The 20,379-nt window shown below is 41.2% G+C and overlaps 1 protein-coding gene across 2 annotated transcripts in view; it reads right to left on the bottom strand.

The window, feature by feature from the left end:
* Window positions 1–20,379, bottom strand: part of pcsk5b (proprotein convertase subtilisin/kexin type 5b) — a 69,824-nt gene that overhangs the window by 20,214 nt on the left and 29,231 nt on the right. For both annotated transcript variants that reach the window (XM_080894990.1, XM_080894989.1), the window contains exons 6-11: window positions 19,421–19,509; window positions 16,159–16,331; window positions 12,848–13,060; window positions 11,114–11,214; window positions 4,872–4,975; window positions 2,735–2,852 (exon numbers count right to left, since the gene is read on the bottom strand). In XM_080894990.1, the coding sequence (XP_080751116.1) occupies window positions 2,735–2,852; window positions 4,872–4,975; window positions 11,114–11,214; window positions 12,848–13,060; window positions 16,159–16,331; window positions 19,421–19,509 (798 nt within the window). The remainder of the gene's footprint in view (window positions 1–2,734; window positions 2,853–4,871; window positions 4,976–11,113; window positions 11,215–12,847; window positions 13,061–16,158; window positions 16,332–19,420; window positions 19,510–20,379) is intronic.

Genomic DNA, 20,379 nt, shown 5'->3' with positions numbered 1-20,379 from the left:
GGGATGATATGATTGAATGCTGAGCTGAAGTCCAGAAAGAGCATTCTCACATAGCTTCCTCGGTGCTCCAGGTGACTCAGCGCAGTGTGGAGCGCTATGGTGATGGCGTCCTCGGTGGAACGATTTGTCCTGTAGGCAAATTGGTGGGGGTCCAGAGTGGGAGGCAGACCGGCCCTGATGTGCTGACAGACCAGTCTCTCAAAGCACTTCATCACTACGGGCGTAAGTGCAACAGGCCTGTAGTCATTTGGGCTGGCCACAGCTGTCTTCTTGGCGATGGGGATGATGGTGGAGGTTTTGAGGCAGGGCGGGACGGTGTTTGATGACAAGGAAAGGTTGAAGATTTTAGTGAAGACTCCGGTCAGTTCGTCAGCACATGCTCTGAGAACCTTTCCATATTGGAAACTTTTTTGAAAGATTCAGTTTTAAGCGTTGCAATCACGACCACGACATTTTCTAGTTATGAAGCCATGCGGTACAGATGTTCATCTTTGCCAGTAAAATTGCCCCGAGGCAATTACAAACTAGCCCGTGATATCAAAAGCGATTCCAGGAGCGACACTTCCTCGCCTTTGGCTCGATAATTGATTGAGAACAACAGTAACAAAGTGGCTTATTTCATTAATAAAAATAATCAGCTTTGGCTGTTCAGACCGTGTAATTAATGCTGGTCTGCTGATTATTAATTACTGCTAAAAAACATCAATTTGTTGTGACTGATGTGTTTGCAAAAGGCCAACACTGGCCACCAAGATGAAAGTAATGATTTCCGCTGAGAAATGCTGCTTAAATTACCCGAGCTGGTACGTTAAATTAATCTGTCTCACATCGGTTAGAGCGGTGAAGAAAGGAACGACGGCGATTTATAATTAAAAGCAGCACATGAGCAGCACACGTTTTCCTGAATGCAGAGAGGAAAATAATCTACGATAATCTTTCCATTTGTCCCTCATCTCTATCTGAGCGTTTCCATAATGGAAGTCTGAGCAGCTAATTGACGCAAATACTTTTACATAAAGTACAAAACAGAAACAACTGTTGGTGGTGAAGCAGATTAGATGGAGCGAATAACAGTGAACACACTGAATGTCCGTTTTGATGACCATTTGGAAAGCGGTCAGCGGTAACATCTGGGGAGTCTGGAGCCGACAGAACAGCTCTGCTCTATGACACCGCACAGATAGCTGAACCGTGCATGCTGGGACCGAGCAGATGCACGGCTGATTACCACCAGTCTGATTGCACTCGGATCATGCAGTTTTCCTGCTGCATACTCCAAGTGGTGCTGAGATCAGCTGCAGACAGACATTACCAAACGTGGTCAGAGGGGCCAGCCAGAGGGTGTGTGGGAGCACAGCAGTGAGGTGATGACTGCACTTATGTCGCAAGTTGCACTAGAAGCACAGAATACACGCCCAGAGAGATGTGGCAGCAAACTAACTGCACATGTGTGCCTGCTGTCGTCTTTTCTTTATTTTTAAACAAACTCTTGGGTTTATGGAGGAGGTCGTTTCGCTCCTTTTGGGACGAATCCAGATTTGAAAATGTGTCACAGATAAAACTTTTATGATTGTTTTGCCTTCACTTCAGAAGCAAAAAAAACAAAAAACAATACAACGCCTTTTGTTTCTGGTGATTGCTTACTTTCTTCTTATTGTGGCTTAATGGAAGTGTTACTTCTGTTCAAAAACAATGCTTTAATCCCATTCACAGCACATATATTTCTTCATTACCCACCAGTAAGGATTGCTTAACACAACAGCCTCCGACAGGAGTTAGACTTTTACATAAGCCTCATATGGGCTGGCTTGTGCACTGGTGCAGAACAGACAGAATGACAGTGATAATGGTGCAGTCGCTGGCCACTGAGCCTTCAACTGAAAGCAAACCAGTTCGGGGCCCAAGTTCAGCCAGCCTGCCTAACACAGAACAGAGCTCAGGCTTCCAGCTGCATCAAGAATAACAAGTTGTGAAGCCCTGGCTCTCTCTATGCAAGTGTGTGCACATATGCGTGTGTGTGTACACACACACACACACACACATAGTAAAGGTCTTATGTGAGAACCACCCTGCCAGAACTAATGCTTGGCCCCTATCAAGGTACAGCTTGCACAACTGCACTCTGAAACACATGCCAGTGCAAAACACCAGAGAGAGAAAGAAATAAGAAAGAAAATAGAAAGACAGTACAACTGAGAGGGGGGAACAGATTGAAACAAAGAGTGGGGGCGGCAGGGGCTCTCACAACAGCTTACAAAATCTGACTTAGCCAGAATGAAAGCATATTTAATAAGACTTGTTGGTATATGAGGACACTAGATGGGATCAGATTCCTTTGTGTCATAGAAACTGTACATATACATATACTCTTTTAACAAATCACCCTAGCAGTAGACATCCATGATTATTTAATGCAGGAACACCAAGCTTTTAATTTAATTGGCGAAATTTTAAAGCTCTTTTAAAACTGTTGCTACAAAGCTGGATCACTCCAGCTTTGTAGCAACAGTTGGGGGAGGCTGTTTCCCATATCCCGTGCTTCCTTAGGGATCATTTTGGAATACCAACTACGAACATCGCTCATCAGCTTACAGAGTTTAATGATGCTTTTGTGACTGAACGGAGTAAAATTCCTGCAGCCAGGTTCCCAAAGTCTGATCTCGAATCTGCTTCAAGTGTTTTGTCCACATACTTATGACTTATAAGAGCTTATGCAACCTGCCTTATGTTTTACCTGATTTGTCGGTCTGCACTCTCCACACAAACATGTTGAGTGGGAACTTGCTTCCATCGCTCCGCCTCCTTCACCATCGCCTCGGCATCCATCAGGCCGAAACCATACAGGTGGCTGACTGCAGGAAACAGCAGAAAGTCACAGGTAGTCAGGCCGATTTATTCGATTGTTTTTGGCTACGAACAGTTTGTCAGAAGAGGGTTACATCTTAAAGCTCCTTAAGAAGATTTTGCGTTTTTAAGCAGCCACAGTACAACATCGGCGTCAACATCCTTTTACAGAATCTGGCCTCACTGGGTAGCACCAGGTTGGACGAAAGAGGGGTTTATTTGAGTCACTGTTGCCTTCCTATCAGGTCAAAGCAGTCTGACCAGTCCTCTCTGACATCAACAAGGTATTTTTACCCAGACAACTACAACTCCCTGGATATTTTCTTTTTTTTGAAGCACTACGCCACATTCAAAGTCACCTAGCTCCTGTTTTTTGTTTTTAAACCATCGGTCAATCTCATAACCAGTCTTCAAATGACCATAATAAAAGGCAAGCGGTTTCATAAAGAAGAGAAGATGACTTTTGAGGTTATGTCTGATGTGTCACAGTAGCACAAAGCTTTCACCAAGTACGGGTGTCTGAAGACAAACAACAAAAAGAAAAAAGAAAAAAAAAAAAGAAGAAGCTCCATTTAAATTGTACGTGCTTCACATAACCATAGCTCCTCAACAATTTTGGTCTAGCGGGAAAATTCAGATGCTTCCTGACAGATGAGAATTAGTCCAGACGCCGCTATAACACTTGGGTGATAAAGGGTTAAATCACCTTGTTCCTCATTGTGATGCTCATTGTGAACTTAAGCAGGTCATCTTAACCACACCTACACCTCAAAACTGAGCATGTGATTGCCTGATTAAATATGTTAATGTGTTCATGAAGAGGTGTGCCTAATATAGTGGCCGATGAGTGTAGTTGCTTTTAGAGTCCTACAATTGTTGCCCGAGAAGAATCAGAACGCGTCAACCAAAGTGAAACTCTATCACGTACGTTTTAAATGCCCCTCTTAGTCAGAAAAGAGTTAGAAAAAAATAAGACTGCTTATATGTACAGCTAATCAAATATGAATTCCTTTCATACTTCCTCACCCCTCCTCCTCTCCTCTGTCACTTGGAAAATCTCCAGGCACACTGGGCCTGCAGCTTGGCTGACCCTTAGTTCTCCCTCTCTTGGTTTCTCTCCAACACACACACAATAATACACACACACACACACACACACACACACACACACAGGTACGCACTCAAAGTTACAAAATAGCACCCACCACATGGACCCTGACAGATGGCAGCTGGCAGCGCCGTACTTAAGCAAGCAAGAACAAGACATTTTTGGAAACTTCTCATCAACCGCCTTCAGAATAATCTAATAAAAATATACATTTTCACAATGCAGTAATCTGCTGAAAAAGAAATTCCTTACATCATCCTCCTGTGTTCAAACTGATCTGACTTTTCTAACACAGAGCTGTTACGTTTCCTTTTTACCTTTACCGTCAGCTCCACCTGCTAGAGAAACAGCTCAAAGGAAGCTTTATGTGAAAGCTCTACTGGCTCTGTTCTGTGTAACGTTTATTTGTTTGTTTGATATTCTGGCGGTATGAAACGAAGAAGCGCAGATTCCCAGCAGTAAATCAAAAGCCTCAAACAAATATCAAACACTTCTAGGGGGGGCAAAAAGTCAGCTTTATAAAGACAAATTCCAATTAAGTTAAATCAACTTTATTTCAAAGACGTTTTTTAATGATTATCACCCATCCAGACTTCAAACACCGCTCAGTGAACTTCTTGAAAATTAATTAAAATCAGTCACATAGGACTTGTAACCGATTATTTTTATTGTGTAGAGGCACTGATAAGATATTGAAATTCAATGTGGTTCATGGTTGAGAAAACACTGTGGTAGATGGTCTGAATTCATAAGCAGATATATTTCGATGCTCTCTTTTTGAGCAAGAAGTAAACAGGTTTGGATGCAACAGAGATTCAAGAATTTTACTGCTTTCATTTACGTCTGAGTGAGTGAGTGAGTGAGTGAGTGAGTGAGTGAGTGAGTGAGTGAGTGAGTGAGTGAGTGAGTGAGTGTTTACCATTGTAACCAGCAGCATTCGTCTTCCAGTCAGGAGCGCTGAGGTGTCCGGCTCTAGAGGTTTTCACAATGATATGCTGAACGTCTCTCCATGATAGCAGAGGACTAGCAGAGGAAAACACAAATAAAAAGAAATCCATCGATTTATTAACGAAAAAAAGAAGAAGAAACTTTGCTTAGCTGTCCTACACTACCGCTAAATATTTGAACTGCCTTCACAAAAGCAGGAAGTTATCCAGGAATGATAACGTTGATTAGACATTAAAAAAGGCAGAATGGAGATAAAGACAGACAGACAGATCTTTGTTGTGAGAGTTAACAATCAGACATCATCGTGGCGGGGAGGGGAGGAAGAGGCGGCCGTTGGCTAGATGAAAGGAACGTTGGGAAAAACAAATCCAGTACAAAAGGTGAAGCGGGTTAAAAAAAACAAAGCAGAAAGACGAAATGTAGGTAAAGAAAAATGAATATACAGTAGGTGGAAAATTACTGAGAGAGAAAATTACAGAGGGCGTAGATGGAGGGCGTAGATGCTTGTTCCGTCTCTAGTTTCTTAGATCTCACGTGAGATCCATTACAGGATGGCAGCCATGTGTCTCAACTCCTTTGATGTCCAAATGTTACATTAAAGGAAAAAAAACCAGGAAGAAGTGGGTCACCAAGTTTCCTGGGATTCCCTTCCATCTCATATGCTGGCCAGATGCTCTGTTCTCTCCCCTCATGTCACTCCCTCACCATCTGAGACCTCCAGAATTTGCAATTCCCCAAAGCTTTTGACCTAAAACTATGATTTTAGGCTTTCAACCTCACATTTTAGTGTTAGAGCCTAACAAAATAGACCGATATCTGCCCCAATCTCGGGCAGATATAGACAGGAACGAGGCTTGTTGAGTTGCTAACATTAGAGGAGCTACCTGCGGTCTGTGAAACCTGCTGTACAGAGTTTTGTTTCACCGCCAACTGGCTATGCCTGTGATATATGCCTCCAAGGAGGAAAGCAACACTGATGGTAACCTGTGTTTGTCGCTAATGGCTTACTTATTAGAATGAATGCAAGATAGATTAACTCTTCCTAACGGTTTACCTCGTATACTTATTCATCCTGATAGTGCACCAATCAGGTCAGGCAAACAAAACATTGTGTAACAAACCAGCATAGCAAATAACCAGCAAATAAATAAATAAATAAATAAATAAATAAATATAGATAAAATAAAAAAAAAACAAAAAAAAACAAAAACAACCAAGCCACAGAGGAGGTGCTAGCGGCTGGTGCTGTGCGACTCAAATGTAAACAAATGACCCCACTGTAGCGCTTGCTAGCTGTGCTCCACATGACAGAAAGAGCAAACAGTGACAAACTGACGCTTGCTTGGTAAAGCAGGACTATAAGCAGTTCGTTAAAAAGCTCCAACATCCCAGGTAGAAAATGTTTGTGGGTTTTATTGTGTGACAATTTTGTTAGAAGTTTGAGCTACTTTAGTTATTGCTAATCATAAGTGTCATGCAGCTGTTTTCATTTCCATGTAAAAACACTACAGTAGACTGCTGCTGGCAGCTTGTTTCAATAGATTCACACTTTAAATGTTGAAGTGTGTCAGTGGTAACAGAAGCTCATTGATAAACATTACTCACATTTATAAAGTTACTGCCTACAAGCTAAAAGCATTGATAAAACATTCACTACATTTTTAAATATTCATTCAGAAATATTGTTACTGCTAATTTTCTTAAAATGTGATATAATTTGGGGGCCATATTGTCTACCCCCCTACCCCTATTGGAACCCCAAAAAACACAACAACCAGCTGATCCAAGCAGGGCAGAGCATAAACAAGAAAATAAAAAAAACTTTAAAAATAAAATACATGTGATGAATGTTTATGTTTCATGTGTCTCATCAGGAACAAAAAGATTTTTTAATATCCAATTTTTTTAAGTCTTAAAAATTCCACACTCGTCAGGTTCCAACTTGGACCCAAGCAAACCCTAGAATACTTACTTAAAAATAAATAAATAAAAAAAATCTTTTTAAGAGCTTAGAAAAAAAATCTGTCCAGCATTTCTTTCTTTCAAAACGCTGATTTAATATAAAAGATGGACACAGTTTCTGGGTCTGATCAGTAAAACCAATGCAGAAACAAAATCTTTCTAGAAGGAAGTCTGAAGGTACGGCTTAGAAACGCCTTCAGAGACTTAGATGAGAAATTATTTGAAGCATCCTGTTTATGTTCAATTTCAAAAGTCGCCAAAAATGTATCTTTGTTTCTCCTCTGATACGTCGACTTCTACCTCCATCTTTGCTGCTGAGGAATCCTCCCATAGATTTTAATTTCACATTCTTTGACTTTGAACGCCCCTCTAATAATGTCTCTAGTAGTAGCGCCTTAAACCTGCATTATTTATGATTGCCAGCAGAGGTTGAACCCCCTGATTGGTTAGCATCTTAGAAAATCTCCCCTCTGCCCCCTGTCATAAGAGCTCAATAAATAATCTCCTGATGGGTTAATGGGTCTTTATCATCATTTTTGTGTCTTATTTAATTCCAGTGTGATGTTTAGCTTGTGAATTATGGCCCAAATTGGAGTAAAGTAGGTGATAAATTATGTTATGGTTTAGGGCAAGGCTCCGTCGGGATTGGCAAGTCTCTACTATATGAGCAGGAAGTGTCAATGAGCATCTCAGTCAGATCCACCCTTTAGAAAGCACGTTAGGCACAAAGCATCAAGATGGTGTTCAACTTCCTCAGCTCGAGGTCTTAAGACAGGACTTCACTAACCTACAGCTGACACCACGGAAAATATAATCAAATTCACTTAGTTATAAGAGTTTATAGTTTAAGCACTTTTTGCAGGACATGAGGACGATTAGACAAAAAAAAGGAGATTTTACAACACATTTTCTCTTTTTTCCCCTTTTTAAATTTCTAATAAAATCCAGAGAAAAGAAATCCCCACAATGCCAAGAATGCAACAAGACATTTACAAGCTGTTACACATGCCCAAAACTCACTAATGCTCTCGATGAGGCCAGACTTGTAATTGTAGAACAGACCTAATGTCTTAAAATAAAGTCAAGTAAGAAATAAATAAGGGATGGCAGCACAAATAAGTCCAATGAAAAGTCAGAATAATTAATGGTCAGATCAATATTAATAGGCTTAGCTGCCAGTGTGTAATTATGGGTCCATAAATGTTTTATGGTCATTAATTAAAAGTGACTTTGGCATCGTTATCTAGGCCATGACTGCCTTCCCATAAACAAGCCAATACTAATTAATGGAACAGCTCACATGCTGGGGGAAACCGGCAGCAAATCAGACATCTAATATAGGTTTCTTGGTGCTTCTCTCAAGCGTAATTATGGCTGAAAACACACAGGGGCAATCTGAAGGGAGACAGCTAAAAGCACAGTGACAGAAGAACGAGAAGTGGGTGAAGCAAAACACTAAGACTCCATCTATTTTCTACTCTTACTTCAGTCCAGTGATACAGTTTTTCATGCCACTCTCTTTAATTTTAAATCTGAAAATGTGGGGGGGGGGGACTGAAATCCATCTGTCCCTGTTTTGGTTTCTTAAAATCTCCCAGTAGATGAGGTTCATATGTCAGGCAGCTCATTCTCATTTCTTGTTCTTTCGTCAGTGAAGCCTTTGGTCTCCACGTTCACTCTCTCTAACGTTTCTCCATTTTAAGGACACAAAGCTTGCTTTAAAAAGCTTGCCGTGCTAAATCTAGCACTCACTGAAACATCTTAAACTTGGCAAAATCCACAGAGAACATCACATGGGGCAGTTTTCTGAAGTTTCCCATTCCAATCTTTGCTCATACCAACAAAGATTGCCTCAAAACGGAGATTGTAGTGAAGTCTAGCATAAGGGCATCTTGATGTGTTTATCACAGAGTTTGCTCGCCCTCATTCACCAGATAAGAGCCGATATGATCAGTACGAGACAGACTTTTTCTAAACAGTTTACCCTTTTCGTCTTTCATCCTATCCTTTTTGAATAAATAGGCATGGAGGGAAAAAAAAGATTTTGGAGGAGTAAGAACACAGAGCATTGTGACTATAGTAAAGGCAGAGAAAGTACCACAGAGACGACGTGAAAGCCAGCAAAAGAAGAAAGCAGGCAGACAAGAAACAGTGTGTGATAATCTTGTTGAGGAAACAGGCTTATGTGTCCAGCACTGCCTGGAAACGGAGAATATTTTCTACAGGGAGGATTTGGATTGGATTATCCAGGTTAAACGAAGTGACCTCAGCTAACTGAGCCGCTCAACATGTGATGATGGGCCTAATTCAGAGTCTCTGCACCTGCACTGTTTCCAATTCATGAATGTATCACACACTGAGCCCCTCAACAGGTTTAAAGTGAGAACAGGCCAGCACAGAGCACCCAGGGCTTTGAGAAGACATGAACGCTTAACTGAAACCAACTGGGGGACAAAACAAAGAAAAACCTGTTTGTTCTTAATATCTGTCTCCTATTTTTCTCATTTCACTTCTTCACATTGGCACTTTAGTCAAATCTAAAAAGAAAATAAAAAGTCCCCGGGAAAAAGACGCCCAAAATGTCCTATCTGCTTGTTACAAATAGCTTAAAAATCCAGTAAATCTTTAGTGTTGACCTTATTCTGCCAAATTAATTTAGCTGGCACAGTTTGGGTCCACTTGACCTGTTATGGCTCGGTCACACTAGTAGAATGAGATTGGATGTAAGTGTGTGGTTGCAATCACTCTCACACAGGTCGACAAAGGTTTGCAAATAACTATTGTCTAATTTATTTTTTAACAAAAGTGTGCTAACATACTAACATGCTGAGTGTGTTGTCTGCTTCTAATTGTGGACTCAATTCAACTGGTTGCCAACTGCTTGTATTCTTTATATACTTGGATATAAAAAGCTGAAGGTTGCTGAGCACCTGTGTCATTCAGCAGCAGCTGCGTCACTATTTGTGGAGGAATTTCTAAATTTTTGCTTCACATCTGTGGGCTTTGAACTGGGCTCTGAATGCAAGTAGTTTATGTGAATGCCTGTGTGTGCAGACACAAAGAGATGTTTACCTTATCATGGTTAAATCTCTATATTATTGCAAAAAGAAAAAAAAATGCAGATAACGCGACACAAACTGACAGCAGACTGATTGTCTTATTGCCGTTTGGTCACCTTCACTATCACACACCACCAGCGTAGTCACAGACCTGGTCCCCATCTTCAAAGCAACCGTTTCAAAAGCAGCGAGATCCAAGTTTGCTGCACACTGTTGCAAAAATTTTGGTTGTGCTGCCATCTCACTGTTAATGTAGCATTAGGGAGAGGTCATTAAGATAAGATAAGATAAGATAAGATAAGATAAGATAAGATAAGATAAGATAAGATAAGATAAGATAAGATAAGATAAGATAAGATAAGATAAGATAAGATAAGATAACCTTTATTAGTCCCACACGTGAGAAATTTGTTTTGTCACAGCAGGAAGTGGACAATTACAAGGTCATTACAAATACAAAGTTGTTTACAGTGATAACACCTCCATCAACAGGGCACGAGGGGGTGACCGAACACACCAGCTCTCCAGATTTAAACCTGAAGGGGAGATTTTAAACCAATGTGTTTGGCAGCACTCTTCTAATGAGGGAATGTGCTCATCCATCCAGCAGAATCAATGCCAAGGTCTACTGGATTTTCTTTTAATTTGTCACATATCTGTGGATGTTCAACGCAAATTTCTGACAGTCAAACAGGCTTTACAGCAGCTAACAAGCATCCTGTATTCATGCATTTTTTTTCACCACAACGCACACTCACAAATATGCTGAGCTTAAAGTGCAGAAGCAGCAAATGTGAATGCATCACTGAACGGATGAAAGTTTATTGCACATTCAAAAACAGGCACACGCGTTTTTTTCTGGCCCACCATCCAACAGTAAGTTTACACGTCACTAGATGTGCCGCTGAAACTGAAAACAAGCAGATGATCTGTTATCCAGTATGACCTCATCTTGTAAAACTCTTTACAGCTTCACAAATGTGGGCTGATAAAAAGAAAGACAGCATTTCCGTGTAATTAAATGCATCTGTCCTGCTGACTCTGACAAAAAAAAAACAAAGAAAAAAAAAGAAGAGAGCAACTTCACGTGGTGCCTTTTACACACCAAAACAGGCCAGAGGACAAGAAGGCATTAGAAGGTGAGCACAGGGCAAAGGGATGAAGTGAAAGGATGAGGTTAAGTGGATCTTACTTTGCCTCCAGGGCCAAAGCAATTATCGCAGCAGCCATGGGAGCTGAGGCTGACGTCCCTGTGTGACTGTCTGTACACCGATGCCTCAGGTCTGTTGTGATCTGTGGAAAGAGAAGTGAAGGGAGTCAGAGGCAACAAAGAGACAGGCGCAGGATGATGAATCAACGTCAAAGATGATAAAAGAGAGGATGAGGAATCAGAAAGCCGTAAGCAAACAATGAAGGAAACCATGAGAAGGGCATTACAGAGGTGGAGGAAAGGAATCAACAATGACAGTACCGGGAAGACCAGAGGGAGAAAAAGACAGGAAGAGATTGAAGTCATGAGGATCAGCAGGATTTAGACACACCTGAAACTCTTTAAACTACCATTCCAGCTTTGATACGCTGCCTTTCTATAGATAACGCACGCGCACACACACACACACACACACACACACACACACACACACACACACACACACACACACACACACACACACACACAATCACCAGATTCACAGGGAATAAGTTTAGTGTTAAAGAAGAAAGGAAAACACTGTAAGAAGTATAAAGTAGCATAAAAACGTGTTATTAAAAAGCTGCATGTTCCCTTTGATTGTATGGACTTTAAGCAGCGAACTAGTCAGACAGCTTGACAGTCAGTTAGCCAAGGAAAGCCTGGCTAACTTCCAGTCTTAGCCCTCATCAAAGGACCTTTTCTGGACTGAAAAGTTTGGGGGATTATCTGAAGAGACACACACACATATACACGAGAACAGAAAGTGGTTCAATAGTATTAGAGTCGACAATATGTGCCCAAGTAGATATGCTGACACTCATATATCAAATATATGAAGTTCTACTGTGAACAAAGAGTACACAGCCAGCGATAAATCATACACAGCATGCGTGTTCAGGGGTGTGTGTGTGTGTGTGTGTGTGTGTGTGTGTGTGTGTGTGTGTGTGTGTGTGTGTGTGTGTGTGTGTGTGTGTGTAGTAGCATCAGTATGAGGAATGCAACAAGACGCTGCCAGACAAGCCAACTCGAAGAGGCCAACAGGCACTGCTCATCCCAGCAGGTCAGCGGGACTGATGTGGTTGATCTAAGTTAAACAAGGCTACAAAACTGGACCTACAAGCACACACGAGGCCAGGTTCATGTCAGTTTTTATCATGCTGCACCATACCTCCATCCATCCATCCATCATTTAACTCTGTTAAAGGGGCAGCATTAAAGGCAGAGAAGCCTAAACCTCTCTTTCCCCATCCACCTCCTTCAGCTCTTTTGGGAGAAACAGATGTGTTCCCAAGCTAGCTGAGAGAAATAACATCTGCAGCATGTCCTGGGCCCACCCTGGAGTCTCCTACCAGCAGGTCATGCCTGGAAATACTTCACCTGGGAGGTGCACAGGAGCCATGCTGTATGCTTATTTGAAATTATACTATACTGGGTTTTCCTCCATCTATCCAGCCATCCATGGCAGCAGACTGAGCAAAAGAGAAGGGGAAGACCAAAGCATTCCCAGGCCAGTCAAGATACATAATCCCTCCAGCATGTCCTGGGTCTACCCCAGTGCCTCTTCCTGGTAGGACATACCCAGAACACATCACCCAGGAGGCATCCTAGCCAGACGCTTACATCACCTAAACTGGATCATTTGGATGTGGACAAATAAATGTGTGGTGTTTGGTGCGTAACTGAAATCATCAGTCATCACCCATTGGTGCTTATTTTCCTTCACTCAGCACTTACAATCTTTCGGTCGTAGTTCTCCCCGCTGCTGTAAGTGGTGGTCAGTGTAGACGAGCACTCCTCCAGATACCAGGGCTTGCGTCCGCTCTCAGCCGTGCTGGAGATGGAGATGGTGTAGATGGAATTGGTGTAGCCGTCACAGGAGCAGTGGTCTCTGCTGCGCCCGCCGTTTCCTGAAGCCCATACAAAGATGGAGCCACGGCCCTTTCTCCCCTGACAGGAGAAGAAACAAGAGAAGGTTTTTATTAAAAGACTTCAAATTGTCTTTGTACTTGGAGGCAGTTGCTGCCCGCTAGACCTTTGGCTTTATTTTAAAATGATCTTTTAATGTATTTTAAAAATGAAAGCGATAGATTGAAGAATTGCTTGAAGAAAAAAGAAAAAAGAAATCTTTACCAGCAACAGCAAAAGAGCAGAAAAAGATCAGAGAGAAGCCAGACAGTTAAAGTCCTCAACGATCTTGTGGGTGTCTGGCAACAGAACTGATGTTATCTGATCCAAGTTTAGTAATCATAATGTTTTAACTGGCCAAATACTGTGGATGTGTGTGCCTGCCTCCACCTAAAAAAAGAAAAAAAGATGTTGGCAATGCTTGGAGCCATGCTGTGTAAGTGAGGGTTTTTAGGATCTTGGACTGAGCGAGGTTCACTTCTGTCTTGTCACGTCACTGCAGCAGAGCATGCAGCATCGTTTACTGACTGACAGACGTTACTGGAAACTATTACGTTCGTTTTAAATTGCAATAATTGAGCTACAGGAAATTACATTAAAAAGATGCACGCTTTCCTGAACTGTACATTGCATTGTATGACGTCTGAAGTCTGACTACACTTCATTAGTAAAAACTATAAACTTAAATTTGTCAAATACTTTGTATGATTAAAAGGAATTGCATATCAACAGTAACTCAGGCTCTTCAATTCCCTTAATTCCACATTTTCTACCCTTCAACTCCGTTTTTGTTGCTTCTTGTTACTTTTTTTTTTTTTTTTTTTTTTTTTTTTTTTACGCACCGTCTTTCCCCTCTACTCAACATTTCCATTTTGTTACATCCTAGAGAAAGATACTGTGTTTTGCTTAGTATTCTGTGGCTTTTCTTTGAAATTGCCACGTAAACATCAAAGCAGTCACATTATAATGTGAAAAGAAAGCACTGAACAAATACAGACGACAGATCACGGGCATTGCTTGGCAGAAAGGAAGCCTTCACGACTTCAAGATGGGAAGTTTTTTATGTGCATGTTTTCCAGATTTTAGGCCCTGGTTACATGGGCGTAGAGAGACCGCCTCAACCATCTGAAAACAACCGGTTATAAGTAAACTGCATTCTTCGACTGACTGGTCAGTGGGTGCTGGAGGTTGCTGCCAGTGGCTGTGAAATCAGCTCCCGAAGCCCGAGCCATGCAGGCAAGTCAGAGACCTGTCAGTTCCTCCCTCCCTGCCAACCACTGATCGCTAAAGCAAAGTATGCATCCACTGCAGCACCGTATACCTCTTTGTGACGAATTTTATTCAGCAACTGCTAGCAGCCATTCATCAGCCAGTAAGGAAATACTTTTTTCCCCTATGTGACCAGAGTTTGCCACAGGACATAAACATAACACAAACCGAAAATACAAATCTTGGTGTTCAGAACATTTAAAAAAACAACAACAAACAAAAAAAAAAAAATCCCAGTCGTATTCAGAAAATCTTCCTAATGGAGAGCCCATGTTAAGGGTGAGCCTCACACTCACATTAATACAATTTTGCCTCAGTTTTTTCTTTTACCATTTCAGTTAGAAGGTATACTTCCACATTTGTTCAAACTAATTTTGATCTACACCGCGAACCCAGCGGAGACACGCTGAGGATGTCACAGTCAAAGTTCACCCAGGAGTCAGCAGAAGAGATCTCTGACAAACACACGGGTGCTAAAATTCACAACGTTTGTCAAGACACACTCGCACAATAAGCGCACTAACACACACAGACACACACAGACATAGAGCCAGGAATAAAAGGTAGAATGGAGTTCTTCAAAAGGGGGCTTCTGTCAGGCAGCGATAAGCGAGCGAAGCCCTCTGTGAAGGGAGGGTATCAGACAGGAGCAAATGCTGACAGATGAGAGGGACGGAGAGCGCTTTGAAGAGCAGTTATGAAAAGAAAGAAGGGGACAAAGAAGAAGAGAGGACGATGAAGGAGAGGAGAGAGGCGATACACGGGATAAACAGCATTCATTAGCAGCTGAGAAAAATAAAAAAGCAATACCTCCACAAATAACCTTCATTAAAAGTTCTATTCATTAAAAAAATAACTGATCAAGTCAAATTAAAACAGCACTTCAGAAAACTATTGAAAAAAAAAAAATCTGCAAATGTGTTAATGGGATTTCCCTCTTACAAAATATACACAGGCAGTCTGATTAACACCTAAAACAACAATTCCCATTCAAACAATCGCATTTAAACTGGGACAAGCCAGGGTATCTCCCCACAGCTGTCAGTGTTATTTCTAACACCTTGGCTCTCTGTGATAAACTGCCACTTCAAGATATGCACAAGTACTTGTTACACTCACAAACATGCCATTTCCAGTCAGGCTCAAACGGTTGGTGGGCATGCAAGGACACACGTGCCCTACCCATACCAGTGGGACAGATATCCCCCTCACTTCACCTCATGTTAAAGGCCAGCCTGTCATCAACAGGCTGGCCTGTTCTTCTAACACTCACAGCCTGTTCCATCACTCTTTTCCTTCTCTCCCTTCCTTCCTGTTTTGCGACAGGAGCCTTTCGTTCTCATCTTCTAGAGTCAAGTCTGAAAAAGGTCCATATAACTGCTGACCAGCCCCACCGATTCCCCTCCCTCCCTGGATCACCCCTCAAAAGGTCAACATCTGCTTGCCCAGAATGGAAACAGCCACCTAAAGTAAACTTTTAATGTTAATGAGCACATTTGTGAGACATAACCAGTAAATGACTTCACCCCACTTAACCTCTGATATTGCTTTTTCGCTCCACTCAGCCGACATCACAACACCAGCTTGCAGTTATGCAAAACAGGCTATGAATATGTAAATGAATATATGCTAATAGAGCAGAGCTGCTCTCTAATGTCCGGAGGAGCTTCACAGGTAGAGATAGCCTGGAAGCAGCTTAGACTACAATTATATTAGCGTGAAATGCACATCTGCTTTGAGTGTGTCTTTGTGTGTGTGTTTACATCTTTTCTTGCCACATGAATACTAATGCCAAAGTCCTGTTTAAACAATGAATCACATGTTTACTTGTTTCTACATGTATACGAGAGTCCATGTGTACGTGTACCCACCGTGCGGATGCCATTGTCAAAGGCCTGCCTGGCCAGAGTTGCTGGTCCATCCACGGTCTTTCCGTCATCATCGGGTCCCCAGCTGGCACTATAGATGTCGATGTGCTGTGGGTTCAAGCTAAGAGATCTGGCCTCCACCATGTCCGTTACATCTCCATCCAGCATTCGCACACCTGATGCATAAACACAGAAATAAAGCATGCATTTGATCAAGTTAGATCAATATCTCAAGAATCTACAGAATAAGCTATAATAATAATAATAATAATAATAATAAGAAGAAGAAGAAGAAGAAGAAGAAAAAATAAAAAGTAAAAAGTTTGTAAAACCTCTATAATTTCAAGCGTCTATGGAATTACTGCTCATAACACGTAGCCTGATTCTGTTTCAACAAACAACTGGTGAAAAAACAAAACTAATAACAGAAAAATAGCTGAACCTTCATTCAACACACCGATTACCGTAGTTTTCGGGTCATAAGCCGCTACTTTTTCCCCCACACTGTGAACACTGCGGCTTATACTGACATGCGGCTAATGCATTTTTTTTTCATGCGGCCAAAAACATTTTGCCTGGTAACAGTAGACCAATAAAATTGATAAGTAGTATATATACGGTATATATTTTTACGGGTTGTTAAGAGACGTAATGTTGTGTGTGCACTGTTCCGTAAAAAAACCATAAGCAATGTAATTTGTGTGTTACCGATACGTACGTATACTTAAAGGTAGCCGTGTTACGGGCGCTGTTCGAGGAAAAAAAAGCATTTGCAGTATGTATTTTGTATGTTACCATAACATTTATGTTACCTTACGGATTAAATTAAACGTTAAAAATCCTCACGTATAATATTTCTGTGTAAGTATCTCATATTACAAGTGAAACGCATACGGCTTAAAATCCGGTGCGACCTGTACAAGTACAAAATTGATTTTCTTTCTAAAATTAGAGCATGCGGCTTTTAATCAGGTGCGCTCTGTAGTCCGGGATTTACGGTAATTACAGTTCAGGCTCTCAATCTGATGTGAACTCGAGTTATATCCTCTTTCAGCAACATCCTCCATGAAATAATTATTGGGGCTGCTTCTTTATACAACTTTGAATTCTTTATTCCCTCAGTGATTTTTAAGGCATCCAAGAGATTAAATGCAAAGCAGCCCAAAACAATGATGCTCCCTCCACCATGCTTCACTGTGCGTTTGGTGTGCACAGTCAAAAGCTGAATAGGTCAAAGTTTTCTGGAACATCCAGTGTTTAAAAACAAGACATGATTCAGTGTTTTTGTTTTTATTTTTAAGAGCAGCTGACTCGAAATGGCTTATATGGCATAGAGGTGTTAAATGAGGCATGTTGAGCACAACGATTCATGTGTCACTAGTTGGTCATACTGTGTTCATCTATAATTGTAACTTGAAGGAAGATATTTTTTTAATGCAACATTAAAAATATTTGAAAATGTCATTAATAACATTTTTAAAGAATTAGGAGACACATATGTACAGCACATTTGTGCTACGATGTCCTTTGAGGTCTAATGACATTTCAGTTGTCAGGTTTATAATGAATATAAACAGAAGCAGCTAATCTGTCGGTGAGATTATGATGTGCATGAGATATAAAAAAAAAACCCTAACATTTAGGGTGAGCCAGTAACTCTGCATAGGTTAATGACATTCACAAAAGCAGTGAAACCAGAAGAGACAAAGTTCAGCAGTGGCAGTTCTCTTCAGCATCCTTTGAAATTAGAGCTGGGCCATAGAACGATAACGATATGTATCGCGATATAACTTTTACTCGATAGAGAAATTAAGCTATCGCGATAGACCTCGCCGCTCTTGTCCTCAAAAAAAAAAAAAAAAAAAAAAAAAAAGGTCAGCCAATCCAAATTAAGTAGCGCAGAGCCGAACCAATCACAGCCGCAGCGTCACGTCGCGTGACTTGTTAGGTACAGCACAAGTGCCAAGCCGCACGTGTTTGTTTGGGAAGCAGCCAGCGGGTAATAGAGCCAGCGCATAATGGAGGACATGAGTGTGCCGACTAGAAAAATCAACCGAGCGTGACCGAAGAGAAAACAGATGATGGTTCCAATGCCGGAGAGATTGTCGAACGGAAGAGCCATAGAAGTTCCGTAGTGTGAAGGTATTTCGGCTATTTCAAGTCTGACAAAAAACAGAGTAGCGTGCACTGTAAATTGTGCCGAAAGCAAGTCTGGAAATACAATAAACTGGTGCATGCGTCACACTGTGCGCCACGTTATTGTTTCGGTGAAATGAATTTCTACAATACTGTTAATTCTACTCTCTGCAGTGTTTAAATGCTTACATATACACACAGTTACTGTCCCTCCACACATACGACTCGGTTCTGCTTCTATGTCGCAGCTTTGTTTACTTTTTCCCACCGAGGCTTCTAGACTTCTGATTGGCCAACATTTCTGCACGGTTAGGAATCTAGCGCCACCTGCTGCTTTGGCATGTTCATAGCAGCATTTTCCTTCATTTCTGCCTTTATGTGTGGACGGGATTATTTTTTAAAACGAAAACGGAAAATCTCCGTTTTCAAAAATACCCGTGTACGTGTGGACGTAGCCTCAGTCTCTGACTGGAAGCGCTAATTCGTCATTCGGCTTTTGTCAGACTAAAGTAACTGTTAAAACTGTTTGAAAAGCTCAGCTATACAACAAGGAGAGATTGAGAATTTCCTTTTAGTTCTCAGTTTATTTGATATTGACAAAAGTTAGTCAGTTTTGTCTGTTCTTCTGTAAAACAAACTAAGATTTATTTTTAGAATTAATATTTTGTTTCTAAGTGGGATTGACAATTTAGTCTGTTTTGTTTGTTCTATTTTGAAACTTAAACGCTTTAGTGGCTGCCTTTTGTGTAGTTTGCAATATTTGCCTTTATTTATCTGAAAAAGTCTCATGTTCCTTAAGTACATCTACCCTGTCGAACTTATTATGGGAAATAAATATTTAAATAAAAACAAGCTGCTGATTATTTCACATTTTACTTATGAGCAACGGCACATTTAAATCTTACAAATATAGTTATTTGGCTTATATCATGATAGATATCGTTATCGCCTGAAATGAAAAAAACATATCGTGATATGAAAAAATCTCATATCGCCCAGCTCTATTTGAAATGCATTAGAGGTTCTTAACTCTTAATGACACTAATAAATCCTTATGACGTAGGTCTCTGCTGAAAGAGATGTCATGTCAAACATTGTTGATAAAGTGCAAATATAACATATCACTCACCTCCTATTCTGGCATTGTAGGCAATTCCCACAATGCAGTGGGAGTTGTTTGCAGCTGCAGCAACTTCACCCGCACACCGTGTGCCGTGTCTGGGGAAAGAGTGGGAATGAAGAAGCTTATTACAAAAATCTAAACACACACACACACACACACACACACACACACACACACACACACACACACACACAGAGATCATGTAACTGAGCTGGAGAATGTCCCAGATGAGTAAATATATACACAAGCAGAATCACACACGCAAACCACCACATAAACATGCTGCATCTGAAGGGGAATCGACAGACGTGTAACCGCGCTTTTTCATGGACAAATATGTACATTTCTGCTGAAGTCATCATAAACTATACGCTTGAAGTGTACAAATGTAAGAAACGCTACAAATATTTCTGCAATTCTTGTTTTTTCTTTTCCCTGACAGAGGATGAAAGAGTAGGTACTTCATCATTTGTAATACTATCAGGACAAATGTTTGGAGTAGTCAATGTCAATGCTCCCCAAATGCGCACGCGCGCACACACACACACACACACAGGTCCTTTTGTGATATTTTCTGAGCACAGCATGCAAGTAATGTGCTCCCTACGAGCACACAGGAAATAAATGAAAAAAAAACTAGTATGTTAGACTGCTCACACTTCCTTTGACAGTTAAAAATACACACATGTACACACAAAAACACACACCAGGGTAACATTCCACAAGCAACTGCAGTGGTGACAATCGGCCCAGGCCAGGGACCAGCGTAAACAAACATGGCATGTTTGCGTCCGCCGCCTGCTCAAAAAACACCACTTTCTGGATCGACACAAACACACTCACACACGCATTCACCTCCTGCAGAGAACATCTGCATCATCCCGCCTCCCCCTTGTCCCGGAAACAGCTCTGACCGTTGCCACGGAAACCCAGCATCTAGCTATCATGAACACCCCCCGACCCCA

This window comes from Rhamphochromis sp. 'chilingali', assembly GCF_963969265.1.
Source record: "Rhamphochromis sp. 'chilingali' genome assembly, chromosome: 10".
Taxonomy (NCBI): domain Eukaryota; kingdom Metazoa; phylum Chordata; class Actinopteri; order Cichliformes; family Cichlidae; genus Rhamphochromis; species Rhamphochromis sp. 'chilingali'.
Note: the sequence above shows the minus strand (reverse complement) of the source record. Positions and strands in the feature narration are given on the sequence as shown.